A 14,297-nucleotide genomic window follows, 5' to 3' on the forward strand; every position below is an offset into this window, starting at 1 on the left:
CGTGTCGGTCGGCACATGCGTAATAAAATTCCTCCCTCCTAATTTTGCTATGGGATCCAACAATGCCACGTTCCGGCCCTGTGGGGATGCTTTCATCGGAATGTAAAATCACACACTGCAGCAGCAATGTTCATAAAACTGCAGCCCATCAATTCACTAGGAACCAGTGACCACCGACCACATGATATCTGATAAATGTGGTTGGACGACGACTGTATCAGACTGTGTGACCAGACTATGACCGCATACAACCAGTAACCCCTGATCAGCATCAACAGTCACGTATTTCAGGCCCGACCACGCGTGTGCATGTACGGATCGCTCTGTGCATAGACACCTTCACACAAGTACAGTAACATAATTTTTTTATTACATTTTTTTTTAAAAAAAAAAAGGCAGACAATTTTTTATGTCCAAAATTGTATTTGTAAAACTAGTAGTTAATCTATTTCAGCTCTGTTAAAACCAAAGAGATGCAAAATACAGTTGAATTTATTTGTACAAATCAAATGAAAAAGCAGAGTTCCTTTTATCAAGTCCCTCAACGTCACAGCATATTTCTGTCTCCAGATCAAAATGCAGGAATTCCGCAGTGTTTCAAAAACATACACTTTATAAATATATATTTATATATAAAAACTATAACCAGTAGTCACTCGTGGAAGGATAGGGGGGCTGGGGACAGAGGGGAGGTCAGCGATCTCCCAGCGCTATAAATATTGCTCGATTTATGGTTTTATTCTCAGCGAACGGTCCGTGATTGTCATTTGAATGGGCTGTGTGATGATGAAGATGGAAAACAAAAAATGCAGTAAGGCACTATTGATTGTAATGGATACCTCCTCTCCTATACTGAATGCTTAACCTAAATATCCCATACATAGAAGCCGATATACATTGCACATGGATTGGGAGAAAAATTAGACATTTCCAAAATAAATCTATTACAGTTGTATAGAAAACGCAACATTGTCCTTGAACCTATAGGAGATCCCAAGTTGTCTGAAACCCACAAAGAGAACTTCATTCGCCTCCAGTTTAAACCTGTGTCTACTGTAATCATCTGCAGCTCCAAGTGTTCAATGCTCAACACAGAGAGGATGGTGAATTAGGGGGGTAACATGAGAGCTATGCCCAAAGCATAAACAGCATGAGTGAGTTATGTATTAATCCTTTATATAAGCTATAACTCTATAGGGCATGTGTACAACACAGTCTCCATATATACAAGTACACAGCATCTATAACTTGTTAGGATATTTATACTCTATAAAGTAGATTTGTAGTGTTACCACACTGTATGTTGGGAGATGAACTGGGAAACACTTCATACACATACTCCTAAGTGCATCAGGGGGTCTTGGCTTTAAATATTGCAATTTTTAAAACTTGCGAAGGTCTGGGAAGCAATGATCACTAAGTAAGACTAAGGCTTGCAATGTTAGATGGTACGTCGATAGCTTGCAAGGTTACAGAACGTAATTATGCCGTCTTCGGTGGTTTGCGGTGTGTCGGGGTCAGTAAATAAGTATCATGAAGTAGTAAGTGTGATCAGATCTGGTCTATAGGCAAGCAGTAAGCTCCAGTTCTGGGGTAATGGTGCAATTCTGAATTCTTCATACACATACAAAGCACAAGTCTGAGGGATAAGACAAATCTGATAAAAACCTACCAATAACCGGCCTGCTGAGGCTACCCACACGGTTTATAGGTGGGACTTATTTTTAGTGTTCTAACCGGGTCATCGTTTATGTCTTCTGGATACGCGCGTCTAAACAAACTGCGCTGTGCAGTGCAAACCGTCAAGAAATTTTACGAAGGACTAGGGACAGTCACTTTTCTGAGACCTCGAACTCCCTTTGCCCCCCCAAGAACAATAACAAAATGTAAGAATGAGTAGCCATTAACTCAAGAATGTCACGTGTGATAAAAGTAACAAAATAATGGGGTTCAACTAGTAACAGCTCCCTGTAAGTACACAAGAAATATGAGTCGCATTTCCTGGACTGAAGTCACCTCCCGTCCTACAGAATTCCAGTTGTCCCCCGACCACAGTATAAGTACGTCTGTTTTCCAGTGTTAAGTCCCAGGTAATGAATAGGAGCATGTCTCATATCTGTCCAAGGACTTTCCAAAAATAACGTTTGTCCAAGTTGAACACAGCAGATTACCGGGTCCACATGTTTCTGGATTTCTCTCCATGTCACAAGTTCCTGTATTTTGTGCATTGTTACAAATAAATTACCTGAGCGCTCTAAAAGTTGGCGAGATGTTTAGTGTTACCTTGGACAGAGAGAGACGCTGCAGACAAGTCCTCTCAGGGAGCAGTAGATGAGATGAAGACCTGGAGGAGGTTCTGGGAGAGATGTCGGTCAGTAGTTTTTATCCAGGGTTCCTGGTACAATACTGGGGTGGATTTGCCATAACAGTCTACTCGCTCCCCAAACTTTGTCAGTCTTTGGTAGTCTGTGTGAGGGGAGAGAAGTCTCCCTGTATCCGCTGTTCATCTCATGCGGTTCTGTCTCATCAGTGGAACGATGCATGATGGGGGCCCAGCCTTGGTCAAGAAAGGATGCTTCAGAAGCTCGTTAGCAGTGGCTCGCTGGCTTGGCTCTCTCACTAGGAGCCGGTCAACAAATCCCTTTAGTAAGGGAGATATCTAAAGAAGAGACACAGAACAAATGAGGTCAGTGTAAATAAATCCAGAACTATTACCCCACACAACAGGACATCTATATTGATAATTGTTGAATTAACATGGAATTACTGAATAAAAAAGGCCATAATGTCAATCTTTCCCCCTTACTAACACTTATGGTGTTTTCCATAGTACCGGAGGACAGTGCCATCAAAATATACAGTCTTCAGGCAGGATTGGCTGAAAACATTTTAAAGCAGCAGTTCCCAAACCTACAGAGATCAATCCTCCAGGCTGTCTCCTATGATCCGTTCTACACAATGGGGGAGATTTATGGAAACTGTTCCACTGATAACTATATAAAAGGAGGTGTTCCTCATAGTGACCAATCAGACTTTGCATTCATTTTTAAGTTGTAATTAGCCGGGGTCTGTTCACTCTACATCTCCTGAACGTCCAAGACGTCCGTAGTGTTGGAGTGGACCGATATAGAAACACCTGTAGCCAATCAGATTGTAATGTTTAAGTAGCACAGAGTATTTCAGGACATATATGTGCCGACCTTGTTGGGAGACAGCGGCCTACTTGCTTGTGTGAGGGCAGAGCTGGATATCACAGGGGCAGTCATTATGTGAGGAGAGGGATGAAAGCTAGCTGGAAAGCACAGAGTTAGATAGTATAAAGAGCAGGGACCCAACAGCAGGAAGATTATGGTATCAAACTCACCTCTATATAAAACATCATCACACATCCAACTTGTCTAAACTATATCAGAGAAATAGCAGCATTTGATTGGCTGCTATCAGCAACGCCTCCTTTAGTTCAGTTACCTGTAGAATACTTGTCATAAAAGTCACATGACGTGTACTACTATTATACTAACAGCCAATAAGGATTACCAATATGAGCTGCAATACTATTCATTTGTACACGAGTTCAAGTTTCTAATTATTTAACCTTTTCATGAATAATGTAATTTAATTGCTATATTTAACAATAGTATTGTTAATTTGTAGTAAAAAGGGTCGCAAAGCGAGTTCATAGAATTGATGTGGACCCCAACCAAAATGTAAAAAAAGAAAAAAAAAAAAGGGAGAACTGCATTTTAGAGGGGGCACATCAGCCCACTATGTCAGCGGGGAAATAGATATAGATAACTCAGGAAGGCACAAGCCCTATACATTCTGCTTATATGTTAGATTACGTGTAAATTAGATTGAGAATATCTTCTTGGACTAGTTGCAGACTTTGGCAAACTGAGCTGCAAAATGGAACAGGTTGTGTAACTAATATCCATAAGTTTACATGTTGGTATTCTAATACTGCTGAAGAATCATGTCTGACCTGCTCACAGCGCCAATGACTAACATCTCTATCATATAAACACGTGTACACACGTGTCACCCCCTCCTAGCAGTTATGTAACCGGTGCAGTTGTGCAATCAGAAGATGGGATCACAAATCACATCAGCACAGGAATGTTTTGTTATGATCTGAACACTGCACCAGCCCCTGTGTGAGCTCATCATCTCAATTGTACAGCTAAAGGGCAGTGACGTAGCTTATGTAAATCTACTCTCCTATGAATACAGTCATTGTATACAGAGGAGGAGAGCCCAGTATTAGGAAGAGCATGAAACGCACTGGTGAAAGGAGCGTTCCTCGAGGACCCTTCTATGCAGTCTGCTTTAGTCAAGGGAGACGGATTAAAAATTCGGGGAGACACCTAAGCAGTTGTATGTAGAGTTTAAGCCGGGTTTTCAGTAGGGACTTGGATTAGGTCCCAAGGTTAGATCTAAGCTTCTCTCATCTTCACATTTTCACAGGGAATTGAGACAAACGTTTTGTTAACCGGTTCCCCACCCAATCCTTATTGCTAGAAATAAATAATGATGGCTCCATGCAGGACCTGATTAAGGGTTCAGGCCGCAACAAGCTAATACTCTCATAGCGTTCCCTCACCTTCAAACTCATCCTTAATTTAAAATACAGATTAAATAACCCGCGACCCCACAAATGTTTATGTTCCTGTGTTTTCGGACTCAGTTCTACTTGGCTTCTGGACATCATTGTTACTCATTTCGCATTCAGAACTGTCTGGCAGAACAGAGGCATTAAGGAGCGCGCTACTGAGGGTGGAGGGGGAGCTGCCACTCCTGGCCTTGTCGCCATCCTGGGCTCTCTTACTCACTTATCCTCAAGCTCCTGGCCAAGAACGTCTCATTGTCTTCATCCTTTATATTTTCATGGCATTAATGCAATCAGCATAGTGTCTCACAACAAATGCCAGGGGCACAGGCAGGGGGGGGTTTCTGGTTCTCCAGAAACCCCTCCCCAAACGGGCACTAAACATTGCACTTACACAGCAGCACTGTACTATACAGCAGCCACGGCGCTGTCACAGAAGCGTCTGCGGCGGTATTGTAGTACAATACAGCACTGCCGCGGACCCTTTTTTGACAGCGCTGCGGCTGCTGTACAGTACAGCATTGCCAAAATGGAGCTGCTGCGCCCTTAAAAATCCTGCGTTTGCCCCTGAGTGCATTACCTTTCATGGTGTGGACATATCCATGACTACCTCGCAATGTCCAAGTAGGGGTCAAGACAACTACTCTACTGCAGCCACTTGAAGCTTGCTTAGCCCAGTGCTGCAGATGACCAGCAATATATTGCACACAGCCGGCTTATACTGAACCACTTGTGGAGATACAGGAGCTGCTATCACACCTAGACCACCATGAATCTAATAGTGCTGACAATAGGAGAAATGCTCCTCCAGTTAAAAAAAGAAAGAAATCGGTAATAAACAAATAAAAGCAAAAAACAATTAAATCAATAATATAATATATATACCTATTTTCTGGAACACATAAGTGTTCTGAAATAAGTAGAAGAGTATATTTTGGGGGTATATATTGCTGAAGTTGTGATAATTGTCTTAAAAGTAACTGTGGGCAGAATTATGATGGCTCTAGCAAATTTTTTCTCTAGCCATTAATATAAAAGAAATTCTATCTAAATTCTATTTATGGAGAAGTGTCACTAAGGCTGACAAGGAGGCATCACATGATGTAACAGGGCCCATGGCTATCTCACAAACCTGAAGTTGATCAATTTACAGCCGCTATAAGAAATAATAGGACATGCTTAGTTTGTGGACTAATAAGCAATTGATAGCTGCAATCACACCCAGTTTACCCTGGATCTGAGCCACCCCACAACACCTTTATAGAGGAATTTGTTTCTATACTATATCTAAACCTGATGAAAGAGTGTGTTCCCCAAAGCTTGCTTCTCAATGCAACTAATGCACCATCAGTTAATGTGAAGGCTGCTTAGCTGAAAATCCATAAGGAACTTGGATCCTGGTGTACAGCAACACAAAGAAACAAGACCCAGGTCCAATATATAGGATATGGGGTAGATTTAATAAACCTTCTTAAAAGTGAAGGTGTTGCCCATTGCAACCAATCAGATTCTAGCCATCGTGTTCTAGAGCGTACTGGATAAATGACAGTGAGGTCACCGGGTTATCTGGCATTACTCCAACAATGAAAGCGATCAGATTGGAAGGAATCAAATCACTGGGTTCCTGTCCCTTAAATTTGGATATTACAGGAATAATGCAATATAACTTGTGACATTGATATACATAACCAGTGGCGCACGCATGGGGGATTTCTGAGTCTCTAGAAACCCCCCCCTGCGCTAACTATGTGGCCACTGTCCTATACAGCAGCGGCGGCGCTGTCATAGAAGCGTCCGCGGCGGTGCTGTATTGTATACAGCACCGCCGCGGACGCTTCTTAGACAGCGCCGCGGCTGCTGTATAGGACAGCGCTGGCGAAACGGAGCTGCTGTCTCTCGGTTTTTTGGGTCGGCGGGGGGAAACACCCCCACCCCCCCCCCCGACAATCCTCCGTGCGCCCCTGATAACCAATATGATTACTTTATACAAGATTACGCGGGGTGTTATGTTATACACTAATTGTGTGTATATGTGGGTTTCTTCATTTTAACAGAATCAGCATGTGTTTACACACAACATTATATTACTGACATCTAAGCCAACATAACACATACTGTAGCGATAGGGTCCTCCCTGTGTCTTACTAGAATCAGGGAATCTCCCACCTCCTGGTAATGATGTCCCATGCTCAGTGCTCTATACAGAGTGTGTGTTATGGTTCCCCGTCACAAGGACAAGGACCAGCAGGGGTCAGTAGCACACCACTCGTCGTTCAGCAAGACTCCTCTGTACTGCCTGGTACACAAAGGTATTTCTTTGCTTTCTTTCACATAAATAGCAATATGGTCGCCGGCACCATGTGACTAAAACAAATGGTCTCACCTTCTGCACGTTTTTCAGTTTCGGTGGCATATTGTCCCTAATCATCTTCATGGCCTTTAGCGGAGGCTCATTGAAGTAGGGAGGTTCTCCATCCACCATCTCTATCACCATGATACCCAAAGACCAAATATCCACCTGAAGAAAAAAAAATGAGGCAGTGACATTAAGACCATGGAGTCCATCAGTACAACCCCCTAACCACCAAGCCAAGAGCAACGCCTCACCTCTGGTCCATAGGGTAACCTGGAGATGAGCTCTGGGGCCATCCAGTATGGTGTTCCCACCAGGGATTTACGACGAGGAACCTCCTTATTGACCTGGGCGCAGAACCCAAAGTCTGACAGCTTCACCTGCAGAAAGGAGAGACTGGTTACAACCATTCTATGTCAAGGCATAGTAGCAATATATAGATCTACATCTGGACAGCCAGGCGATGCATTATATTACACAGCCACTCATCTATCTGCTACAGTCACGTAGACGGCCAGGCTCCTCACTACATCATATTATAAAAACATCTTACCCGTCCATCATGTGTCAGCAGGATGGAGTCACTCTTAATGTCCCGATGAATTACACCCTGGGCGTGTAACACAGACAGAGCCTTCAGTACAGACACACAGACAGCAGCAATCTGTTCCTCATTCATCCTGAAAGCAAACAGCGAGAGGTCATCACGGACTCGTCCCGAGAGACCAGGATGTGGAATAGGTCAGAGACACGGAGACAAACGTGACCAAGAAGTCTGACTCCAGAAAACAAACCATGATCTCAGGAGGATAAAGGATAAATAAAATAAAACCATTAAAGAAAGAGGTAAGCTGGACAGCAAACAAACATTGACAGAAAGTGGAAACAGTACAAACAGTAAGAGGAATCTGTATACAGATACGAAAAAGAAGACTCCCAACCTAAAGACAGGACAACTGACACCAACAACTTCCCAAGAGCAACAGCTGGAAATCATATTTGACAACTTTTCCTCGTTGGCTTCAGGGAGATCCCAGGGGAGGTGGGCGTGCAGGGGGTGGGGCTTGACGAATTGCATAAATTTAGCACCGCCCCAAAACGAGTGTCCCAATTTAGGCAAATTACAGCAGGGGGTGGGACTAAGATAACGCAATATTTACCTCATTAAGCCCCGCTCCGCTCCACTTATCTATCGTGGGGGCGATAACCGGGAGGTTGCCCTGCTCTCCCAGGAGCCCGGGAGGTCTCCCAGAAATGTGGAGTCTCCCGGACATTCCGGGAGAGTAGGCAACTATGTGTTAAAGAAAAGCAGCTAATGAATCTCTAGAGACTGAAGTGTCTTTTACATTTCTGTCTCCATTACTGAAGTCATGCTGTCTTACCTGTCAGTCTTTGATTAAATCTTGGTCTCCAAGAGTGCAAGCTCAGATCACGGGGTGGGGGCGTTGGGGTGGGGTTTTAGGGTCCCTCACGGGGGAATGGACGCCCCCTTAGCCCTGGGACCTCCATTCCCTCAATCCGGCCCTGCCCCTATTTCAGGGAGTCTCCCCGACATTCAGGGAGAGTTGGCAAGTATGCTAGATATAGGTCACCAGCAAAACAAACAGGAAAAGGGTAAACTAACCAGGGATAAGTGGGGAAATCAGAAGGAGAGAGGTCACTGGCCTCAGAAGTTGCAGATACATTAGGGTAGACTGAGCTCTGCTGTATAAGTCACGTTTTAGCGGCACTTACCTGGTATGTGTAACAATGTCCGTCAGGGCTCCACCTTCCAGGAACTCCATGACTACCCACAGCTCATCCCCCACCAAGTAACTGTTGTACATCTCCACTACGTTCTCGTGCTGGTAATCCCGCATTATCACCACCTGCAACGGACAGCAAGAAGACAACTGACATTTACAAACTGCTTCCTACAACAAAAGGCACATCAATAGGAGACCACGCTTGTGGCACAGATATGAATGTATGTAAGTGATATCTTTAATGTTAGGTGAATCGTGAGGTCATCACTTCTTTCTGGAGAGCAGCAATGTCACTTGTGCTTAGTGTTATTACTGTCACTGCCATGTTTGCGACATAAAATAATTTCCATGGTCGCATCTTTGCCTTCATAGACAGAACCTCACACTGACGGAGCCAATCACGGCTTTATACTATATATACACTAACTGATCAGTCCATAGAATATCTCTGTAGATCACTTTCACATGTATGATCTGATGACTCTTATACCAAGTCCCCCTGCAGTCCGTTATGGAGAAAATGTATTGGAATACTCAAAGCAGTACAATATAAAGCTGGGATCACAGTCTACCTGTGGCTCTCTAAACACTTTTGGTGTTGGACATTTAAATAGCGATATCTGTCCTCAATAAATAGCTACATGGATCTGCACCATGAAACTGCAAAGCAATATAAACAGTTATAAAGAACTACAGTAGTAGGAGTCTGTTAGGCATAAGAGGCCTTCTACATGATGCTTTCCAGTACTTTGGTTACTAATGTGATCATCCACTGTGACAGGCTCAAGTGAAATCTTGATTGCTCTCCTCAGCAGTTCTGTATTTTAGCACCAGGGGTCACTGTTGCATGCTATAGAATTTGCATCCACTCTTATTAGACAACAAAAATGTGAACACCTACGTAAACGGGGGAAGCCAAGCATATTGGAAGCAAAAGCTTCCATAACAGTGTGATCTTGGATTAATTGAGTAAAGGACATCCCAGGTCAGAGCCACGTATACAAATGCTGTGACTTTTAAAAATGGGTTGTTGTTGTTGGGGTGTAATTGGCAGGAACTTCAGTGACAACTCAGTTTGTTAATGTTTTCACAGGTAACCGTGTCTAAGATGATGTCCGCATGGAAATCACAGGGAAAATCATCAGCAGCAAATGGTAACAGTAGACAGAGGCACATACTCCAGGATCCAGAGATCCTTACATTAATTGGGCTTGCAAGGCAGATCAAAGGATGGCAAATTTCAACCTGCCAAGCGAGCTGCCAGTTTAAATAAAGAATGGTCCACAGAGCATGAGGTCAGTGCAGGTTCACTAGTACCAAACACTAGAGGAAAGTGATAGGGTCAGTGGTTCTCCACAAATTGGTGGACAAAGAGCATGTGTGGCACCAACCTAAAGAGCTCTACAGCCCTCGGTCCTGTAAAGGTGTGGGGGCACATTTTTCTGGCATGGTTTGGGTACAGCTATTCCCTGCTAGTTAATGATACCGTTTATTTCCCAACGGGAGGTGTCTTCCAAGATGACAATGTCCCCCCCCCATCTACAGAGCTAATGTGACGGCCTGTGGTATGACAAGCATAACACGGATGGTATCTGTAGGTCACGGCCTTCTCAGGCACCAGATGGCGGCCCCATAAAACCTTTATGGGATAATCTGGAACAACAGTAGATTCCATCCCCATCAACCAGTCATCACTGAGTGAGTATCTAGTGGAAGTTGGTGCTGTATTCCCCCTGCACATTTGCAGGCATTGGTAATCCTAATATTATGGCACATACAGAATGTAGTGGCCATTCACCCTAATCAATGACTCTTCCATTTTGCCCAATACCTGTATAATGAAATCAGCAGGTTTGGGTACTCAGCAGGATGCAAAAATTCCCAACACCCAACACACCCCAGCAACACACTGTACACATCGTGCCGATCTGTAGCTATAAATCCAACATTATAATTACTTCCCCTATTCTCTGCTCATACGTTTGTGCTTTAAAGATATGTTCAGACCTAAACACCATAAGCAACTTCCTAGTTCCCAAAATTCTAAATAGATCCTCCCACCCTCCAATGTCTAAACCTGAAGTTCTCTAGCTAACTCCAAGTCACTGGATAGTTCTGTAGCATCTCACCAACATCTCTTCATTATCACCTCTAAACTAAACATGCTGTGAAGTTTTGTCAGATATAAAGACTATGTTACTGCCCTTTTCCAAATGTTTCCTATTCTAGCCTGCTTAAATGGACTTTACATTGTTATTTATGGATTTAAAATATCCTATGTGAGCAGTCATTTTTTTCTAGTGGCTAAATATTTTGGCAGATTAGTCAGAGATGAAGCTCGGCAATGAGGGAATGCGATGTAAAGATTTTGTGTGTGATTAAGCAAAAAAACAGGTGTGGCTTTATTTCAGATGTTTTGCACTTTTGTGCTTATAAAATGTATAGGCCATTATCACCAACATAGACTGTACAGATAGCCCCACTGCTAGACATATACTACACAATGGATTACCAACAACTAGAGAAGTACCCACCAGACACCGCATAGAAATACCCCCTTCCATAGGCCATCCAGCACAGAAACAGCCATTTGTCGCACAGATAAATCCAGCCACCGCGCAATCATACAGTTATGTCACTGTTTAGATGTTCCTGGGTCAGTCAGGGTCTATGAGCGAATGCACATTGGTTTTGAATGTTCCCTGAAGCAACATGAAGGTGCCAGGAGTTAGTGCAGCTGTCGGGGTAATACAGGCCTATAGGTGCTTTGGGTGTATGGATGACCCGGCAAGGTGCAATGATAGCAAGTGTAACAGGACAGAAAAAGATGTGCTACCTCTTGGCTCCAGCTAAAGTCCAGATAATGTGTATTTCAATCAATACAATAAACTAAAGTGCTGTTTTGTGATCAGTGTTTAACTTTGCTATATTGCTTGCTTTTACTGCTCAGGGCAGAAATGTGATCAGAAGATCAGTGAATAAATTACTACCCAGAGCTTCGTCTGATGAGCGGTAAATGCAACAGATACAGCAAAGTACAGTCCGGATTACAATACAGTACTGTACTTTACTATTTTTCTTACCATTCAGCGGCCAGAGCTCAGAAGCAGATGCAGACACACAGATCACAATCAGCAGCTCTGGGGACTCCGATGCACTTCAGGGGCCCCATGGGAAGCCCTCTAACCTTCAAAAGGGCCGCACATTACTCTTACTCTCAGTAATAAGTTACACCAGTACGAAAACAGCCACCTATCTGTAATAACTTATCAGCAGATATTGTAATCAAGTGTTATGAGCGGGTCTGCTGCCCATCATCATCATCATCATCATCATTTATTTATATAGCGCCACTAATTCTGCAGCGCTGTACAGAGAACTCACTCACATCAGTCCCTGCCCCATTGGGGCTTACAGTCTAAATTCCCTAACACAGACAGACACACAGACAGACACAGACAGACACAGACAGACACAGACAGACACAGACAGACACAGACAGACACAGACAGACACACAGACAGACAGACAGACACACAGACAGACAGACACACAGACAGACAGACAGACAGACACACACAGACAGACAGACAGACAGACAGACAGACAGACACAGACAGACAGACACAGACAGACAGACACACAGACACACAGACAGACACAGACAGACAGACACACAGACACACAGACAGACAGACAGACACACAGACAGACAGACAGACAGACAGACAGACAGACAGACAGACAGACACACAGACAGACAGACACACAGACAGACAGACAGACACACAGACAGACAGACACACAGACAGACAGACACACAGACAGACAGACACACAGACAGACAGACACACAGACAGACAGACACACAGACACACAGACAGACACACAGACAGACACACAGACAGACACACAGACAGACACACAGACAGACAGACACAGACAGACACACAGACAGACAGACAGACACGGGTCAATTTCTTAGCAGCCAATTAACCTACCAGTAAGTTTTTGAAGTGTGGGAGGAAACTGAAGCACCCGGAGGAAACCCACACAAACACGGTGAGAACATACAAACTCCACACAGATAAGGCCATGGTCAGGAATTGAACTCATGACCCCAATGCTGTGAGGCAGAAGTGCTAACCACTAAGCCACTGTGCTGCCCATTGACCTCTGCCCCGCACTGAGCACTTTATCCGGAACATATGTGCTTTACTTTCCAAGTCTCACAATTCAAGACTTACCATTTTATACCACAGCTAAAAAAAATAAAATATGTGTCTATCAATAGGTTAAACACCCATTCAATTTCATACTGAGAGGCCATGATAATTTGCTTTAAACTACAGGTCTGGACAACCTGTGCCTTTAAAGGTCCCAGTATAGCCTGCCAACTATCGGATGGCAAAGCATGCTGGGACCCGCAGGTTCACAACACCTTGAGAGGCACCGGCCTAGTCCAGTAGTTAAAACAGAACTCAGGAGTCAAAGCTACTTCCATGGCAACAATGTACATCTACTTACTGCCTACCGCAACATACAATCACATCGGGTTTCCCTGACCGATACTCATTGTAAGCCAGACAGAAGAGACAATAGTGAAGCCTTGTTTCAGGGGCATAGTATGGTATGCAGACATTGGTTGTGCATGGCAGACTGTGGAACAACTTCTGGCAGGTTCGTGTGATCAGGCCACAGATACAAAGCACATACGACCTTCATATACTGCAACAGAAGAGCCGGCTCTCACCTCATTGAACAGAAGCTCCCTCCTCTGCTGCTTGCGGAGATCCATCTTTTTGACAGCGACCATTTTCCCAGAACTCTTGATGGTAGCGATACAAACAATCCCCGTAGAGCCCTCCCCGATTTTGATGAAATTATCCAGGTAGGATCTGGGGTCACCAGGGTCTACCACCATCTGCAAGGCTGCTCTGAATTGCTCGTGTGAAACGCGTTGCGGTTCTCTCTGTGGGGAACGAGGCTGGGAAGGTTGCTGCGTCTGTGCTGGGCGAGAAAGTTGCGGGTCTGAGCTGTGCTGGGAGAGGATGGCCAGGGAGGGTTTCTCTGGGGGTTTGGGTTTGGCCTGGCCCACCGGTGGTCGGGAAGAGCCTCTGTTTGCAGGATTCTTAGGGTCAAGTGGAATAGTTGAACGGGAATCCTGCACCTGGGGTAAAAAAAATATATAATTTATTGGTATACATTAATATTCAGCGACATAAAGACAATATGACAGCATGTGGGCGTAAAATATTAGGTCAGAAATTAATATTATACACGTGCAGTAACATGAAGATCCCAAATACACTGGAGAATTAAAACAGAAGTTGGTTATAGTAGAAAAGAGGCTCTAGTACCACAGAAATCTAGAAAGTCCAGTTTATATACAATTGAATTCAGTGCTACAAATCCCCTATGTGCCTTTTCCATATGGGAACTTCTGCAGATATAGATTCGGATTGCAACAAAATGCGAAAGAAAAAAAAGAAAAAACAGAAAAAAAAAAAAAGAAAGAAAAGAGAAAAAAAAAAGAAAGAAAAGAGAAAAAAAAAAGAAAGAAAAGAGAAAAAAAAAAGAAAGAAAAGAGAAA

The 14,297-nt window shown here is 43.8% G+C and overlaps 1 protein-coding gene across 3 annotated transcripts in view; it reads right to left on the reverse strand.

Annotated features, from left to right (window-relative positions):
• Positions 1 to 348: 348 nt before the first annotated feature.
• Positions 349 to 14,297, reverse strand: part of PAK4 (p21 (RAC1) activated kinase 4) — a 32,896-nt gene continuing 18,947 nt past the window's right edge. For all 3 annotated transcript variants that reach the window (XM_075186808.1, XM_075186807.1, XM_075186805.1), the window contains exons 4-9: positions 13,458 to 13,874; positions 8,694 to 8,827; positions 7,513 to 7,639; positions 7,214 to 7,339; positions 6,990 to 7,124; positions 349 to 2,659 (exon numbers count right to left, since the gene is read on the reverse strand). In XM_075186808.1, coding sequence (XP_075042909.1) covers positions 2,504 to 2,659; positions 6,990 to 7,124; positions 7,214 to 7,339; positions 7,513 to 7,639; positions 8,694 to 8,827; positions 13,458 to 13,874 — 1,095 coding nt within the window. In that variant the 3' untranslated portion in view covers positions 349 to 2,503. The remainder of the gene's footprint in view (positions 2,660 to 6,989; positions 7,125 to 7,213; positions 7,340 to 7,512; positions 7,640 to 8,693; positions 8,828 to 13,457; positions 13,875 to 14,297) is intronic.

Source organism: Mixophyes fleayi, chromosome 9, assembly GCF_038048845.1.
Source record: "Mixophyes fleayi isolate aMixFle1 chromosome 9, aMixFle1.hap1, whole genome shotgun sequence".
NCBI classification, from domain to species: domain Eukaryota; kingdom Metazoa; phylum Chordata; class Amphibia; order Anura; family Limnodynastidae; genus Mixophyes; species Mixophyes fleayi.